The sequence below is a fragment of the Cucumis sativus genome, chromosome 2 (genome assembly GCF_000004075.3).
Source record: "Cucumis sativus cultivar 9930 chromosome 2, Cucumber_9930_V3, whole genome shotgun sequence".
Classification (NCBI taxonomy): Eukaryota; Viridiplantae; Streptophyta; class Magnoliopsida; order Cucurbitales; family Cucurbitaceae; genus Cucumis; species Cucumis sativus.
In genome coordinates, this window is record NC_026656.2 from 8,411,742 (window position 1) to 8,431,270 (window position 19,529).

At 34.0% G+C, this 19,529-nt stretch overlaps 2 protein-coding genes across 4 annotated transcripts; one reads left to right on the plus strand and one right to left on the minus strand.

The window, feature by feature from the left end:
- Positions 1–459: 459 nt before the first annotated feature.
- Positions 460–7,461, minus strand: LOC101209432 (probable magnesium transporter NIPA2). Of its 2 annotated transcripts, none has more exons than XM_004138892.3 (9): positions 7,204–7,461; positions 6,926–7,123; positions 6,645–6,701; positions 5,858–5,948; positions 5,523–5,683; positions 5,307–5,434; positions 5,075–5,212; positions 2,854–2,946; positions 460–891 (listed from the first exon to the last, which is right to left on the minus strand). In XM_004138892.3, exons 2-9 carry the CDS (start codon positions 7,050–7,052, stop codon positions 706–708), a joined length of 981 nt encoding a protein of 326 aa, XP_004138940.1. In that variant the 5' UTR covers positions 7,053–7,123; positions 7,204–7,461; the 3' UTR covers positions 460–705. The 2 variants fall into 2 exon arrangements, with proteins under 2 accessions (XP_004138940.1, XP_031736380.1); XM_031880520.1 differs by having other exon boundaries at positions 6,926–7,054; positions 7,204–7,441.
- Positions 7,462–13,958: 6,497 nt separating this feature from the next.
- On the plus strand, positions 13,959–19,242 carry LOC101209678. 2 transcript variants are annotated; one of them, XM_004138893.3, is made up of 2 exons: positions 13,959–14,149; positions 16,484–19,242. In XM_004138893.3, the coding sequence occupies exon 2, from the start codon at positions 16,934–16,936 to the stop codon at positions 18,848–18,850; it is 1,917 nt and encodes a 638-aa protein (XP_004138941.1). In that variant the 5' UTR covers positions 13,959–14,149; positions 16,484–16,933; the 3' UTR covers positions 18,851–19,242. The 2 variants fall into 2 exon arrangements, with proteins under 2 accessions (XP_004138941.1, XP_004138942.1); XM_004138894.3 differs by having other exon boundaries at positions 13,978–14,149; positions 16,595–19,242.
- Positions 19,243–19,529: the final 287 nt, after the last annotated feature.

Sequence of the window (19,529 nt, forward strand, 5' to 3'; positions counted from 1 at the left end):
AAAAAATAATAAGACTCAAAATTTGTATACACGGACAAAAAACGATTAGGTTTTGTAATTGCAACACGTGATCTAATAATATATGTCAAAGAAATTAACTCATTTGAGTTATTGAAGCTAAAAACAAAAAAACAAAATGATTACATTTCAAACCATAGTTTCTTAGTTTGATATTTTTCTCCTTAGAATAAAAACAATAGTAGTTGATGAGTTCAGTCCAAAAAACAAAGAAAAAAAAGGAGCTACAATTATGAATTTCCAAAATCCAAACTACAATCTAATTATCACTTTTCATGATGGGAGGCCAAGGACCAAGGACATGGAGATAGGTTGATCACAAGGAATGTTTACAGCAAATGAGGGAGCTTTTTTTTTCTTCCAACATAACAGATATCAGTAGTTAATTAATATGCAATTAAAAGAATAAATTAACGATTAGTTAATTGATATGTTTGAGAGTGATTCTAAAATATTTAGAATTACTTGTTTAAAATCACTATGAAACACACTTCTAATTAATCCAAATCAATTCAGCAGTGAATTTTTCATTTACAAGATCATCTTTTGAAACTATTAATAAAATTGATGAGTGATTCTAAACAAATATGGCATAATAGTCATGGAGGTGGCAATTTTATTCATGTAAGGAATTTGTTGGCTCAATGATCTGTTCCTCTCCAAATGGGCAGAGCGTATTATTTGAAACTACAATGTTCTAGTGGGATGAAGGTTTTGATTTTGATGATGGCTTTGAGTTTGGAAGAGAGGGGGTTGAGTGGGAGGACCTTTTCCCATATCCTTGGTTTTGTGGAGGAGAAAGGTGCCAGAAAGAATGGTGATGAATCCACAAACTTCAGTTGCAATTTGTGTTGCACTTTGTGTGTCCCAATCCTGCACAATAGTGAAACAAACAATGAGAATGTCATAGTCACAGGCACAGGCACAAGTTCAAACTTTGCTCGAAAACTTTAGACAGTTGATGTCCTTTTCATAAATGGGGTTTTGAGAGTGTGCCTCTTTCGTCATGTTTGTGCCGGTGTAGGTTTGTACACTCCAAGACCAGCTTTGAGAGACAACAAGTGTTTTAAATTATTAACTCCTCAACCAAGGGCTTAAATGCAATTTGCCTGGGAGTGGTTTTGAAATAGTGTTAAAATCACTTTTGTCATATTCAAAATACTATTTTAAAATTAATACGAAATACGTCTTTATTCACTTTAGAGTTTGATTTTTACACTTTTCAATGCAATTTTCATATAATCGAAATTGTTTTGAGTAATTAAAATCGTGTTTGGAGGTACTTTCAACATGACAAGAGTGATTTTCAACTCTACAAAACCACTCCTCAAACATGCACTAAATCTCAAGTTTCCTTATGACACTTCCAAACATCTCAAAACCCTAGTTTTCTATGGACACTATCATTTGTTCCTTGTAGTTAGAGAACATGTCCCACAACAACTAACAGATGGAAACAGGGAGACCTTACAATATGTCATCATCCAGTGTTGTTTTCCTAATAAATCTAACTAAAATTTCCCCATGAATATATGAGGCTACATCTTTTCCTTGTGTGTTGGTTTGGTCCAAGAATTTTCATTCAACTTTGGCTTCGTTCTCAAAACCAGAAATCCTTATACTTCTAATTTTAGTTTCTAAACTCTAATAACTTTCATTTTGGTCTCTTAATTATCTTATAACTTTGATATTATATTTTTCTGAGCTTTTAACTTGTTTCATTTTGGTCTCCAAACTCTTTTTCTATTCTCTTGTACTTGGATATTTGATATTTTTATTTTCCTAAGCTTTTAACTAATCTCATACTGGTCTTTTTGGTGAAAGAAAGGGTTTCATTGATGATATGAAATTACAAAAGGGGGAAAGACCCCAATAGGGAGTTACAAAAAGACCTTATAGTAGTGAAATATGAGAGAGCATTTACGCCAAGTTACAACTGTATTAACTATAGTATCAATAAATCAATGGAAAGATGCTTCTTTTCCTTGAAAGATTCTACTGTTACGTTCTTATACTGCTAATTTTAGTTTCCTAAACTCTCAACTCCTTGCATTTTTTCATCATTAAAACCTTTTAAGAACCTGAATTTCAGTCCTCTAACTTACATCAAACTCTATATTCAAATACTTTTTTTTGACATCCTTAAGTCTAAGCCAAATAGTGAACACCTCGATTAATCTCACAGAGTAATACACTTAACCCTACAACATTTGGTTGCCAAGAAAACTCGTAGGATATTAAATCTTTTAGATTATAATAGCCCCCCGATATTGTATCAATATAGTAGGAGAGGGAAGAAGGGTAGTGGCACGTGTGTAGAATGACACGTCAAGATATATTAGTATAAATAAAGAACAAGTAGTGGGCGGGAAAGTTAGTTAGAATTTTTGAAGAAAAGTTTTCTGTTCTTCCTTGAGAGATAGTATAGCAGAAGGGAGTTTGAGTTTTGATTGTTTGATCAAATTAGTGTTTGTACCCTAGATTCATATTTGAATCTATTATCAATAAAAGTAGAATTCAGTTTAGTTTCTGGTTTCCATGAGATTACTACGATGAATTGAACTACTTCCTTCAAAATCCTTTTGTTAAGGGCCCGTTTCTGCACTCATGTTCCCTATTTAAAACTGAGAAAGTCTATCTAAATGCATCCTAAATCCATGGCACTTATTGACCATTAAGTAACCCATGATGGTCTCATTTTCAATAATTCGGAAGAAGAAAAATTCTCCAATCACTAAATGTGAAATTTAAAGAAGATGCTTTGAGGAGCTTAACCATGAAATAGATAAAAAAATCTAGAATCGTGCTTGATTCCATGGAGCATGGTTCACTCACCTTAAACATAATCATACTGGCAAGGATTGTAAAAGTTGTGAACATCACATAATAAACTGGAGATATAACAGCCGAGTTGAAAGCATCAAGAGCCTGTGAAGATGGTGATCAAACTATAAATCAAACTTCCTCTTGACATCAAATTTTAAGAAATATTGCCAAAATATATTTACTACATAAAAAGCTCAAACTCAGACAGTCAAGACAAATACCACACAACACAAACACGATGACATGCCAAGAAGCATGAATACAAGAGATATGGACATGACAATGATAGATCATTTGTTTAAAAAACTAGGATATGACAATAACACATTTACTCAGATTCATAAATTTAGTCCTATACTATTTGTCTTGCGTGTATAATTATTGATATGTGCTGGTAACTGTCTAGCTCACATTCAATTTATGCCACTAGTGGTTGGTGCAGATTCATTGAGCTAACAAGTGTTCAACAAGAGTTGGAGTATCCAATATATATATATATATATATATATATCAGATAAGGATGTGTCAACCAAACTGAATGGCGCTTCTTATAGGACAGACAATTTCTAAAGAAGTAAGGCGTACACGATGGAACAAACTTAGATTTTTAACCTTCACGTATATTTGTGCATTATTCTGATACGAATAAAATATTTCATATCATAAAAATAAAATTTGGAAACTAAAATTTTAACCAACAAGAAAAAAGGACCTTTAGTTGGTCCCTTTCTGTAAGTGGGGTGGCTTGGTAGACTAGTTTTTTGTATGACCTTGTATTCTTTCACTTTTATCTCAATGAAAGCTGTTTGATTTCATTAAACAAAGAACAAGAGAAAAGGACTATTCATTTACAATAGTGAGAAATTATCCAAGAAGGTTTAGATTCTCTAGACATGAAAATAGAATCACAAGTGTGAGTCCTCTTTTCTGTTTCCTTTTATTCTATTCAGTTTAGGTCTTTTCATAAATGAGCTTTTGATTACGTTCAGTTTTGTAATGCGCAGAGAGCTTTCTCATCCATTTAGGGTCTAATTTTTTCTTTATAAAGTGTGCCTAGCTCATACATAATTTGTCCTAATCTGTCAGTAAAGTGTTTCTTTACATGTTTTAAACTTCAAAGATAATTTAACTAATCAGATACTCCTTTCTATGCAAGGACACATGTCAAGAGGCGTCGGAGCGTCTTGATGTTAGACACATGTTCAGCATCAAGTTTTCTAATTCAGGACAGAACACATGGCACATGTGATTTGAAGAAAAGTATGCTCAAAGGTTGGTGTAGTTAATAAATTCAGCCTTCACTTTTCTTACTGTGATGACCTGAATTCTAATTTTCCAAGACAACCCAATGAGTGTGGGAGCTTGAATCCAGGTTCACTGCTCTAACTTAGAAATTGCATGAAAATACCCTTGTGGTACCTAGAGTATATTCATTTGTTCCCTAGATTTCAAAATGTCACATTTTTATCCACGAGTTATGAGCTTAATTTTCATTTAGTCCCAAGATTTCAATATTTTACACTGATACTCTTGAGTTTACATTGATGCTCACTTTCAGTCTTTCATGTTAACTTTCTGGAAATCAATTTAAAACAGTTACATCATAAAATTTATTAATTACTAGTAATAGTGATTGAAAATTATTGAAAACCAATTCAAACTTTCAAATACAATTAATTTAATTTTCTTGAGTTAAATACTAGAAATTAAAATAATTTAGTGAAAAAAATCAAGAGTAAAAGGATAAATCTTGAATTCTAGGTACAAAATGGAAATAAGCTCAAAACTCAAAGATAAGAATTTAACACTTTGAAACCTAACAAGCAAATAAAAACTAAACATGGAACTCAATGATAAAAGTGTAACATTTTGGAACTTAAGACAAAAAGTAGACTCAAAATTTAGGAACCAAAAGGATATTTTTACCTAGAAACCATAAACAAATTGAAGAAATGATCAAATGACCATAAATCTTTGTAGCCCAACTCTGCTATATCGAAATGTTTAGGATTCAGAAGTGAGAAATAATTTTACCAATAAAACTCTACAAATGACGGTGGACAAGTCTTCTTTGGGAAGGGTGGGTGTTGTTTCAAACATAGAATGAGATATTGAAAATGTTTCAAGCCAGTTTTTAAGAAGGTATCTTAGTGTGCTGTGAATCTTGTGCTTTATTACCATATCTAAAAGTTGAGACATATTAATATAATTGAATGCTTCAAAATATTACCTTGTTCAAGTAGATCACCTGCAAAATACAACAGCCAATCACAAACACAGTGAAGAACCATGTCTCAAAGTACTTGAATTGATTCATTCCTTCAAATGTCAACTTGGCAGCAATGGCTACTGCCTTGACACTCATAACCTGAAGAAAAATACGAAAATTATTATAGCCTTGGAAAGATGAAGTAAAAATTAAGATGTGCTATCGAGTTTCAAAGATAGAACAGAAAACAAACCGTAAGAGATCCCATGAGAGAGCAAATTCCAACATATATAATCATATGGGACTGACCATAGCGAGGGGCATATTTAAAAACGAGTACCACAACTACAACTATTACCAGGAATGAATAGACCAGAAATACTGAAAGAAAAGCAAGAAAGCACAAATTAGCATCCAAATCTTAGAAGTTCAAAACTACATAGCTTCAGAAAAATCTAGAATATTATACCTGGCTCTGTAGCAAGATGCCATACTTCCTTAACAGATTCAATCTTTTTCTCCAGTGGAGCATGCAAAACAATAGTTGTAGAACCCACAATACAGAGAACACAACCTAGAATTCCAAAGATATGCAGCTTTTCCTTCAGCATAAAGTGAGCTAGGACTGCACTGCATGAGATTGTTTTAGCTTTCATTCATTTATCAATTATAGAATATCACAAGCTACACTCAGCTAAGTGGACACTAATTTTTCAATACCAGATTCAATTATCCAAATCCAACTTTATGAATTTAAGTGTAGTTGACATTTCATAATGTCTGCAAGCGTAATGTATTACATACCTGAAAATAATGCTCAAAGCTCCCAAAGGAGTGACAAGAATTGCAGGAGCATATGCGTACGCAACGAAGTTAGCAGTCTCCCCAACAATCACTATAAAGAACATACAAAATGGAAAGAAAAAGAACTTCATTGAAGAGAAATGAATAGAAGAATAAGACTTGACTGATGTTCAAGCCTTCATGGTGTGATTGTATTAACGCAAAGTAGGATATTGTAGATTTGGTAGGGCAATATATTTAGATACCACTCCTTATATGTAAACAAGTAATAAATTGATACGAGTTAAGGTTAGAAGATGACAAAATACTTTTCCAAGTAGCACAAAGTTCAACTAAACTAGGAAAATATGATGAGTATCATGAGTTCCAATTTCCGTTGCAACCAAATGTGGACCATGACAATAGAACTGGCTTAATTGGACAACCATGAATGATAAGAACAAAATTCGGTATTCAAGGAAAAAGAATAGATAGAACTATTAAGGTATCATTTAATAACCATTTAATTTTTTGTTTTTGGTTTTTAAGAGTTAAAGTTGATAACCACAACTCCTGCCTATGATTTATCATTATTATTATTATATAATCTACTTTTTCAAAATGTTTTCAAAATTCGATATGTTTGAAAAAAAGAAAATTTTAACCTAAGAATTCAAATGTTCTCTTAAGAAAAATGAAAAACATGGTAAAGAAATGATGAGAAAACCAGCACAAACATAAAAAACTAAGTGATGATAGAAAGGAGCCTTTATAATTTAATAGCTATAGGAAAACTCATAAAACTTACAGGTTATCATCCCAGCCCACCACCAAGGTTCACACAAGTACGAAAAGCCTCCAGATGCTGAATACATTGAAGCAAACACAACAACAACAACAATAATACCAAATAACAAGATATACAAACTGAAAAGCTTTCTTCAAAATCAAATATTCGAAACATGTTTTGCAATGTTCAATGATTTCTTATTTCATGTTCATCCTTTCAGACTTTTGTTCATGGCTTTTGTTCATAGCTCTCTCAAATAACTAAAAGAAAAAAAAAAACAAAGGACGATCAAACCAAACCTGCTCTGGTTCCAGCAGCCCCTGATTTGATGAGACCCTTCTTCTTGATAATAGTACTAGAGCCAATAAAGACGCTGGAAGAAACAGCAAGAAGAAACCCACGAACATTATCAGACGAAATCCCCATAACTTGAAACAGAAATATGAGGGAGGATTAGAGGAAGAACTTGTTCGCGAGCCAAGAGACATCTCAAATCCCTACACCCATTTATCGAAAAGTAAGAACCCAAGGAAGAAATCACAAGAAACCCACATCAGAAATCAAGAAAAAAGAATACCCAAATCAGTCTCTTGGCTCGCGGAAAAGCCTTAAAAAGCTATGAAGCCACCACCACCGCGAAACCTGAAAAATGGGTCGAATTAGAGAAGCGGCATTGATGATGATGATGGGTTGGAACATTTGATTGATTGGGAGTTGGGTGAGCTGTGGTTTGGTTAAGTTTTGCATTTGAGAAGATGAAAGAGGAAAAATAGAAATACAACTCAGGTTTCAAGTGTCCTTGCCGCGCTTTTCCAATAGATTCTCCTTTGTTTCCTTTCTTTTCTTTTCTAAGATATTGTTATTTTACACTTCTTTCAAACGTAATTTTGAGAGTTTTTTCAATAATGTGTTTTTAAAAAATAATGACAAAAATAGGGTAAGTGAAAAAAAAATGTAAAAAATAGAGTAGCGGAGTGGTACATGACTACGCTAAATTGTGAGCCGGGTACACGTCTTCAAGTTAAAATGTGATTAAAGTCACGACTCTATTTTGTAGGAAGTCATGTACTCAATACACAACTTCGTTCAAAACCTAGTCGTCGAGCTTCTACCTTCCATGTTGTCTCCAGCCTTCCATTTAGGTCTATGAATGGGTTGGGTTAGGTTGGGGAACATTTTCAATTCAACTCATATTTTCATGTTAGTTGGGTTGGCAACCCAAATAGTATTCCCAACTCAGGTTGTTGATTGTCATCCCTAGGTATCAATCAACCTTTGTCTTTTACCCAATTTTCATCAATTAATAATAAAATAATATATATTATTAATTCGGGTTAGATTAGGTTGAATCGAATTTTTAGGCCACCAACCCGACACCCAACCCAACAAAAATTTTGAGCCCAACTCAACCCATATTTTAAACTTTCATAATCCAACCCTTTTAATATGGTTATTCGGGTTATTCTTACGTCCTTACTTTCATTTGTCTTCTGCCTTCCTTCAATCTTTTGTTTTCCTTAAATATTCATGAAAATCTTCCATCCTTCATAAAAATTTAGCAATCCTTGAATCCTTCACAAAAAATCAGTCACCAAGAGCCTCCCTCGCAGTCAGCCTTTGATGAAAAAAAGTCTCCCTCCCCTCCCATTTTGGCTTTCGATTTTATCGTCAAAAGGTAGGTTAGTTTTTTTTATTATTTAACTACGTTGTAGACCGAGTAAACCATTTTGTTGTAAAAGTAAGAGATTTTTTTAAAAATATAACAAACCGACAAAATACTTACACTATATACAATAATTTTGAAAAAAAAAAAGAACTCACAGGCCCTCAATGAAAAATATAAAAAATGTTCATGTCAACACTAGGAAATGATACACGATTGCGTATCAAATCTAAACGATCTTGGTTTAAGATAGTTGGCCAAGATTTTTTATATTTGGTACACGATCGTGTATCAAATCTAAACGATATTGATACAAGATCGTGTACCCAAATCTAAACGATCATGTACGCCAATATCCCAACAATTTTTGTTCAAGATCGTGTACTAACATATTTTATATTTGGTACATGATCTGAACCAAATAACACTTTGAAAAAAATAATACAAGATTGATGATTGATTGAAAACAAAGATTCCGATTTCAAAAAATATATAAAAGAAGAATTGTAGAAGATGAGGAGAATAAAAAAGATGGAAAGGAAGGAAGAAATTGGAGTAGCGCGAAATTCAAAAGTGATAAGGGCAAACCTGGATTATTTTAAAAATTGACCAGTATCATGAGCTTTTTATTTTGTTATATGAACCGTAAATATTTTGATGTTTTGTTATATTTATGAAAATTAACCTAAAAATAATTTAATTTATGTTTGATATTTGATTTTAGTAAAGATTATTTAATTTTAGGAAAATTACTTGAGGGAGAATTGTTTGATTGAGAGAATTCTTTTTATCAAGGAGAATTTTGATTTTAGTTTTTTTTTTTTCTTAATTTTGATTCTAGGTATATTGAGGGAGTTATTTGAATTTGGATTATAGAGAAATTATTTGATCGAGGGAGTTATTTGAATTTTGATTTTAGGAAAATAATAGTATATGGAGTTTAAATGTAATTATCTGATCTTAGAAATGTTATTTGATCTTATAAAAATTATTTGATTTTAGGTATTTCATTTGATGTTAGAAAAATTATTTGATTTTAAGTATGTTATTTGATTTTTGAGAAATTATTTGATTTGGCTAGTTTGAATTGTGAGGATTAGGCTAAAGTTTTAGTGTATGAATATATAAATTATACGGCTTAAATTCATACTATTGTATTGTGTAATTATTTAATTATATGCTTTTAAAATTTTGTTTATTAAGTTGGACATGTAATATTTTGAATTCATCACTTTTACGTAGTTGAACTTTCATTTTTCATGCTATTACTACAATAAGTACGGTTTTCCCCAACGCAGTTCAACGTCTAATATTTATCACTATATATATGTTATTAACTTCAATACTTTTTTACAATAATTTGCACCAGTTGATCCTACCTAAGTATATCTAATGTCATTCTATCGCTTCCAGTATGTATGAGTGGGATACCATCTCCACAATTATTTTGAGTTGTCGAAAGAGAGAGACAGCGTCCCAGAGGCACGATACCCTTCGATTAGCGTATTATGTCATACTTACTATTAGTGGATGAGACGTCATGACAATTTTTGTTTGAAAACTTGATAAATAAATTGAAAATTTTAATTTTACAAGAAAGACTTTAGAATAACAATTATTTAAGTTGCTTAAAATGTAAAAAAATTATCTACATCTCTCGCCCCCACTGTCCAATGCTTCTTCATTTCGCCCATCTTAGTACAATCACCCCATACTAATGAGGAGTAGACTAGTCATTTTGCTCAATGACTAGTCTACTCGTCATACTATCTTAATTAATGTACACAACCAACATAATATAATCCCGAATAAGAACCATAAGTTCTCAAATTTTAGGATTTATTTAACTTCAGCTGTCACAGTCTGTCCTGCACGCAATCTTACTTGTCATGCGAGACTCGGCATGACTTTGAGCATTTCTGATTCATTAAATGCAAAAAAAAAAAACACTAAACTTAAGGTTATTAAGTTTTGCTTAATCGCCTAGCTTCTTAAACTTAACTTAGAAAACATACTTTAGACAATATAGACACTTAACACATCAGAAGTAATAAAACATAAACTTTTATTACTCAAAACATGCGTTATACAATTCGCTTATATCACTCTTAACAAAAGTAACACTGATAACTTGTAAAAATAAAGGTTATATTATAGCTTTTTAGGTAGAATAATGGAACCAAAACACATGATAAAAGTGTCAAAGCGTGTAACTTATGTTGTAAATATATAAGTACTTTGAAATATATTTTAGGAAAATTGCATCATATAACAAAAACATTTAGAAAAAAAAAACAGTCCATGAAACATTTTTTTTTTTGTATATTGCACATATGACAAATATTGTAAGTAATTAGTGATATCAGAAGGTTATCAAAGAGTTATCGAGTTTGCTACTTTAGCAATTTAGAAAATGTTATATGAGTCCTATTATCACAATTTTTTTTGCTATTTTTGCAAGCACCCCTATATTTTACATAAGCGCTCATGACCTATTCTACCATGTTTTAATGTCTAAACGCAGGTCTATGAACAAAAGAAGAAGTTAGCAAATCGCAAAGCCTCTCGCAAAAAGAATAGATGAGAATACCAAATCACAAAGCAAGAAGCAGTTTGCTAAATGACAAGAATGGTAATTGGAGATGATGTGACATGTCATAGACAATTTCGACGTACAACACTGACATGTTCAGAAGAATAGAAGTTTTCCGCTGAAAAGTTGCCTATAAAAGAACTTCATCCCTACCAAGATATACACGCTTGAATGAGCCATTTTAAAGGCCTAAATTAGCCAAAACCTAGAGTGTGGCGGAAAGGAATAGCCTTTCTAACGTCTGTAAAGAGTAGTTTTCTTCTTCTTCTCTTGTCATACTATGGTGAAAGCTTAGAGTTTGAGTGGCGAAGGTTCCATCTCTCATTTCCCCCAACTTATAATCATTTTCATTCTCTTTTCTTTACATTTTTGTATTTCTTTGTAATATATGTTGTGCATATTGTACAATGGTTGAAGACCTATATTCTTTAATATATATTACATATTTATACATTTTCAATCCATCATTTCTTTACTTTTCATTAGTCAATGTGTTATTTGTAGATTCAGTTTGTGATAAGAAGTTTTGTTTATAAGTCTTATCATGTTAATTGAGTTATTCTCATCGTTTGGCAAGCGTAAGTCGCCAACTACTGGAGAGGGTAAGTAGAAAGGACATGGATAACGCATGCAAGGAAGATGTTTCTCTTCCTTTGTGAGATAACTTTCATCACTTGTATCCCGAAAGGTGAACAAGTGTGGGCACTAGGCACCGAGAGGTTGTACCCTTAAATCACGAAGCTCTATACATTTTATAAGTGAACTCTTCTAGATATATTTCATCTAATCACACACAGTCATATGGATTCTGATAGGTGACCATGTGTGGCATCTAATGACTCGAAGAGGAGCATGCCTTAATCATAAGTTGGTTGAGTAAGTTATATCGCATTGCTTAATCGCATTATTATGCATAAACATTCCTTCACTCTTTCTCGCATACAAGTTAGTTTGCATTCCCATCTAGCCAACTTATTCCATCTTTACAGATTCTCTACGATTAGATAGGTAGTTTAGTTTATTATTGCATTCATTATATTTGTTATTCTTTGATTCTTTTATACCGGTTAGATGATAAGTAAACCCTAAAACTAATGCCCTAAATCAATTTCCTATTTTCGGCCCTGTATTATCCAAATAAACCTACTGTTTTCGCTTGTACTTGAGCAAGATGTAGGAAAACTTGTACTAACAAGGACTTAGCTATTTAGCGAGCATCTCGCATGCTATGATCACAACCAATGAATTATCGTATAGAATCAATCTTGCGGTAAAGAGAGACGTAGTGAGCCCCTCACATGATGTGAACATGTTCAATGACATATCACCTAGACCAAATATAAACTCAATACAATTAACATATTGAGTCTGACCCAACCAAGTTTTTGGCATCGTTGCTAGAAAATTGATTTTTCAAATATTAGAACAGGGTTTTACTTTGGTTTTGGGCAAAACATTTGGTCCTGGTGAATCATGCGTTCAATCGAAGATCGTGTGAGGAGGTTCAAGGTACCAGAGGAATCTATGATTACTTGAACCACCCCTAGGGTTAGTGTATCTTTCGACAAGAAACTAAGAGGAATCTCAATGGATGCGTTTTATCACAAATGAATATGAGAAACTCCAATTGCCTGAGATCATGAATGATAGAATCTATTAAAGTTAGAACACACATGAAGGTGTCGTCGCGTAAAGTTGGTCAGATATGTATTTCATTTGACTATGCAATAAGGACCAAGAAAGATCATTTGAACATTGTGATGAATGATTGGGAGCAGAGACTTATTACGATGAACAATCAAGATGCAGAGAATTACGACGCAAAGAAAGTTACGCGAAGCGTAAGTGATGAAACCAAAACTCTTTTTCGCCAAGGAACTTAGACACAAAGATGCAATTGTAATGTATAACCTTTCCATCTCTTCTACAACCACATTTTTAAATTTGTGTACATATCATACTTGTACTTAGTTGTAATTATTTTATACTTGTAAAAATTAGTTTTGTAACTTAGGGTTGTATATTCTTCTCAATTTGGGGAAGCGAGTTATCTCACTGAATCTGTAGGCTATTAGGAATGGATTCTTACCGTCTGACTTGACAATCTGACTTCATCCCCCTATTTATACTAATTCTAAAACTGATTAGTCACCTTTAGACTCTTATAATTTTTCAACTCCCACTCTTAGTGGTATACGTGTAAGTTTAAGGTTTCACTTAATCCTGCTTAGCTTAAACCTTCACACGTGGCCCATTAAGTAAGCTTAGGAAGTTTTCGGGAAGTCTCCACTCTTAAACACCTAGTTCCAACTCGCGAAAACCTTTAATCGCCCAGTTGTACCAAATCGCCAAACATGATATCACATGACTCTTTCTTGCGAACTACTCAAATACCAATTCTTGTCGCCTAGTTCCAATCAAAACACCTCCTCACTTAGTAAAATTTTTGCCTTTCTTAATTACGGGTCTCACACCAACCCTATATTTATCTATCATGTATATTTAAACATAAATATTAGATAATAACATTAAGATATGAGTGAAGTTTAAAAATGATTTGATTTTATAATTTTGATTGTTGACAAGTAATTCACCAATATTTTCATTATTGACAATTTGTTTGAATATATAAGGTGGATACAATTAAATTAAATATATTTAATACTCGTACCTAAGAAACATCATTTGCATTCCAAATGGGAGGTTAGGTGGTTATAATGTATAGATATTTATATTTCTGAAAATGTGTATATATTGTAAAAAAGAAAAGAAATTGTGGATTTACGAAAACATCCCTGGAAGAAAAAACAGAAAAAAGGAGTGGGAAAAGAAGAAGTGATGAAATAATAAGAAAAGAAAAGTTGTCGTTTAGTGTGAAGGAAAAAGGCTATTTATGGAATTGAAAGGGCATTAAAGAGAGGGCTGCCCCATTGTATCTGAAGATGGTGTTCTAAGATTCCATATGAGCCGCCCACATCAATTCATCAAATTCATTTTTCTTTAAACCAATAATAAAAACTTTTTTATTATTATTTAATTACCACATCACTTCCACCACAATTTCTTTTCTTTTCTTCTCTTCCACTTGGACTTCAGTTTTATTGTTGCCTCCTTTTTTTTTTTTCTCTGTTTTTCTTTCTCTCTTTTTTCCCCCATTGCTCTCCCCCCCTCTCTCTCAAATCTCTCTAACAAGGTTTCCACATGCCTTAGGTTGCTACTCTACTTTCTACTCTTCCCGGATTCTCTTCTACTAATTGCTTCCTCACGGTACATCATTTCTGTTTCCTTTTCCTTTCTCCTATTCTTCCCTGATTCTGCCTTCTCTTTTCTCTTAGATTTTTTTTTCTTTTTGTGTTTTCGGATTTCATTTCATTTCTGTCTTTTCTTTTACTTCAATCTATTACTATTAGGACTAGAATCTTCCACTATTACCTGATTATCTATGTGTCTTGTGCATTTTGTTGTTAGAAATCCTAACTTTTGGTTTCTGGTCGCCTCGTCTTTTTTTTTTTTTTTTTCTCGATATGATGGTTGTGATTGGGCGTACGTATCTTCTTTTTGAATCTCTTTTGCTCTCTGTATATGGATTTGTTTGTTTGTTTGTTTGTTTTTTTTTTAAAATTCCTTAGTTGTTGAATTGGGATGTATTTGAAGATCTAACAAGGGTATCCTTTAATTATTTTTTATTTGCATGATTAAGCCCTGTTTATACCCAAAAGTTTATTTTCTTGATTTTCTGTGGGAGTGAAGCTAGTGATTCGTGTCGCCTATTATGATTCATGGAGGTTGACTTCATTTGTATTATTTGCTTTTTCTTCGATTTGCGTGAAGTTCTGTTTTCTTTATGGTTAAGAAATCCTATTTTTTGTTTTTTTGTTTTTTTTATATAAAGTATATTTACTACTACTTGGCCGGTTGTTACTTTATGGTTTCAGAACATTTTGAGGCGATATGCTATGATGCTAATCAGTGGTAGCTGTAATTTTAAAAGGAGATTAGGAATTGGAACATATTTACTGCTGAAGAATCCTTATTGCACTTCAAAACTATTGAGTCTTGTGTTCTATATCAGGAAACTGGGGGCGATATAGAAAACTAGTTTTTGTCAAAAACATGAATGAACAAAATCTAAGGAGAGAAACTCACAAAAAAGATTGAAAGAATAGGGTCTTCTTGAAACAAGGGGGACACCGTCACAAAACAATTATAGAAGTGTTTCCCAACTTCTGGTAATAAAAAACAAAGGATAGTTATATGATAGAGTCCATGGATAAGAGTTGGATTGGATATTACCACATTTCAAATCTTCACATTCTCCCAATAGTTGTTTTTTCAGAAGATCACTCCGTTTCGTTTCTGCTTTTAGGGAAGAAAAACCTAGGAACTTGCCTGCCAAGGAACCTGAACCCTTCCCTGGAAATGAAAATCTGCTACTTCCATTACCGGTTCTTGAATGTTCGATATTTGATGAGTGAAGGCTAAACTGAACTCTTAACAAAACTGATTTCAAATTGTAGCTGATTAGTAGTATAACCACAAAAGATTATTTACAATTTCTGCATAAAATCAGAAGTAACAGTTCTTCCCAAGGAGAAACACAATTCAAGATATGTTATTATTATTTTTGTTGTGGACATGGTCATGATTTTATTCACAAGGAAGGATCAAAGAAAGAGTTGTTTCCACTCAAAGAGCTACAAGAGCTTTTGAGAAAGGATTTCACTCATGTTAGTTTGGGTTTCTGAATATCCTTCTTGCAATTGTAAATCCTATAAAACTTATAATTGTTATTGTTGCTAATTATCAAGGACACGCCATATAGTGAAATGTCTCAATGAAAAATGTGATAAGAAAAGGTATTTCTAAGTGAAGTGTACAAGACTAAACCTGTTACTGAAGTTGGATGCTTAAAAGAAGTTGACAAACAAAAGGGTATCATTTCAACAATCATATAAACTTTAGCTCATTATCTACATGTATGCGTTCTGCAGCATCAGCAAAATTACATCTGTTTCAACTTAGTTTTTATGTCGTTCTATTTCTTTCTATTTTACCCTCTTTACTGCTTGCTTTCTCATTAGTTTTTCCTTACTTTCTGTTGCATCCACGTGACTTAAAGAGACTTTGACCTCATCTACCATGCGTCCAAAATTCCAAATGGATTTACAACGAATATGCATTGAAGTTTGTATATAATTGTTTGTCCATTAATGAAGTTGTAAAGAAGCAACGACAATAAATAAAAAGGTCCAAAGTAATGTTTCTGCTATTGTTGGAGTTGTGAACTGATATGTTATTACATGCTCCTCTAGTGCCATTTTTCAAGCATGTAACCATTTCATTTATTGTTTGCATTTAACTTAAATTTTGGATTAGCATCCTGCCACTGCACTCATTTCAGATTGGTGGTTATTGTATCTGTCCATAACTTTATTTATGTTTCAATTAAGAAGTCATGTTATTTCAGAAAGTTGGGATGTAGAACTTGTAACTTTTTTCTATAATGTTCTCAAAATTGTATTGACAGTAGTCATCTGACTAGAGATTTATTTTAAAACATTCTTCCTGACATCAACTTCAAATTCCTCTTTGCTTCGACAGTACCTACTATTCTGCTATTGTTGTGTCCAACAATGAGTTTGAATTGATGGAGAGGCATCATTTCATTGACATTGGTCGTGTGAACTGTCTTATAAGATGTACTACTTTCAGGGTTGATGAAGCTGAATGAGTTCTCATCAAGGAGCATAAGGAGCTCCTCATATTTCTGCATATCAACATTACTCGTTGTCATCAAAGGGTTCTATCCAAGAAACGTCATTAGATATACTAGGAATTGATTAAAAAAAATTGTTGCATTATTGGTGGGAAGATCTTTGGTTAGCATATAAAGCTGATGGATAGATCAGATACGTCGGGCTTTGTTAGCGGTGGAGGTAGTAGTAATCTGTTAGAATCTGTTTTGGGTGCTGTTATGTACATCTGCTTTTAGTATTCCTTACATCTTGTTGGCCAGATTATCCTGTTAGTTTGAACTTCAGTGTTGAAAGAATGGATTTGAACAAGACTGTAGCACATTATTCTCAAAATGCTGATCTCACAAAAGATGACAACTTTGGTGACACTACTTTGAGCTTGAATTGTTTTGGCTTTGGAGGAAGAAAATCTTCTGGATGTGAGGTTGCTTTAAATGACCTCAACTTCAACTTCAGTTACTCTCCAGATGATGGATGTAGACTGGTACTTGGACTTGGTCCAACTCCAAGTGCTAACTGTGATGATTATTACAATGTTGGATATAATAAGACTAAGGCACAAGTTGCATCTCTACCAGAGGAAATATCACCGAGTGACTCAGTATTGCAGCTTGGTCTTTCTGGAGGGACTAATGAAGTTTCAAGCGTGGTCGAATGTTCAGTTTCAGCAGAAACTGATGTCAGTACAACTTATCTGATAAGCCAATGGGCTGCTGAAGCTAATCAACTGTCTATCCCACTAGTTGACGAGGGTTCTACCTCAGCAAAAAAATCAGGTGGGTATATGCCATCACTTCTTTTTGCTCCAAGAATGGGCACTTCAAACATTCTGATTCAGCAGGAGATTCTTGAAACTGATAGCAGAAATCAGCTGAGCCAAGGACTATCACCTACTGTAGAATACTCTTTAGGAACTGTCATTGACCAGACAACCAAAAGCGTGTGTTCAGATCATCAGGCAAATAATCCTAAAAGGTGCAAATACTTTGGCTGCGAGAAGGGTGCACGAGGAGCATCTGGTCTTTGTATTGGTCATGGAGGTGGACATAGATGCCAGAAACCTGGGTGCACTAAGGGTGCTGAGAGTCGTACTGCTTACTGTAAAGCTCATGGTGGAGGAAGGAGGTGCCAACATTTAGGGTGCACCAAAAGTGCCGAGGGGAAGACAGAATTTTGCATCGCTCATGGTGGCGGTAGGCGTTGTGGATACTCAGGTGGATGTGCGAAGGCTGCACGTGGAAAGTCAGGCCTTTGTATTAGACATGGTGGTGGAAAACGATGTAAGATGGATGGCTGCACTCGTAGTGCTGAAGGACACGCTGGTCTATGCATTTCTCATGGTGGTGGACGCCGTTGCCAGTATGAATGCTGCACAAAAGGTGCACAAGGAAGTACCATGTATTGTAAGGCCCATGGGGGAGGGAAACGATGTATATTTGCCGGATGCACAAAAGGTGCTGAAGGAAGTACTCCTCTTTGCAAGGGACATGGTGGGGGAAAGCGTTGCCTCTTTGATGGGGGTGGGATTTGCCCAAAAAGTGTACATGGGGGCACAAACTTTTGTGTTGCTCATGGTGGTGGAAAGAGGTGTGTTGTGTCAGGATGCACAAAAAGTGCTCGTGGGCGCACTGATTGCTGTGTCAGACATGGTGGAGGCAAGCGATGCAAATTCGAGAACTGTGGAAAGAGTGCCCAAGGGAGCACAGACTTCTGCAAAGCCCATGGAGGTGGAAAACGATGCACATGGGGAGAAGGCAAGTGCGAAAAATTTGCAAGGGGTAAAAGTGGTTTATGTGCTGCTCATAGTAGCATGATCCAAGATCGAGAAACGAACAAGGGAAGCCTGATTGGACCGGGACTTTTCCATGGTCTAGTATCTGCTTCTGCTGCGTCTACAGTTGGAGATAGCTTTGACCACTATAAGTCATCTTCTGCAATCAGTTTCATATGTGATTCAATTGATTCTGCAGAGAAGCCTATGAAGCGACATCAGCTTATACCACCACAGGTATTGGTTCCATCCTCAATGAAATCATCTGCTTCATATTCTAGTTTCTTGAGTACAGAGAAGGGAGAGGAAGATGGGAATGGATATTGTATTGGCACAAAATTCCTTGAATATTCAATTCCTGAGGGAAGAGTTCATGGAGGTGGGCTCATGTCATTGCTTGGCGGGCATTTGAAGATGAAGAATATGAGTGATGGCATTTAAGGATATCTGATGATCCGAAAGCCAGTGGAAATGGAGAAATTCAGGTAATCTAGGAGTTATTTAATAACGCATTGGAATCATCATGTACATAAAACTTCAGTTGGGGATTTGTGAACCGTGCACTGTAATAATGATGATTAGATTTGTAGTTTTACATTGTGGAATTTGTCAGGGCTATCTGATTTAAAACATTATATCAGTACTTTTGTGTCAATAGGCTCTTTTATTTGTATATCGTTATAAAAGCCAGGCCTATGCTTTGGTGATTTGTAGTGGTGGTGTTACTTTCTGAAAAACTTTGTCCACAGCTACTCCAAGTTTTGAGTGTTTGTTGATGCTTTCTGATCCGTACAGAATTGAGCTATAAATACACACATTTTATTTGGAAAGTAGGAAACGCATGGGATTATGTTTATGTATGGTAATTAGAAATATGTATTTTATACGCTTCTTTTAGTTGTAACATTATTTACATCTTTAAAAGTACTGTGATTGCTATGTATTGTGCTGATGTAGATGAAGTCTAGAATAGTTTTGTTTTATTTGTGCAAAATGAGTCTTGTCTGTCTACAAGGGAGAAAGTAGGGAGTATATGTTATTATTCTCAATTGTGGTGTGCTACAAAAAGGTTTCTTCACTCTATCATTGGCGACTCATTATTTCGTTAGCTTTCATCAAC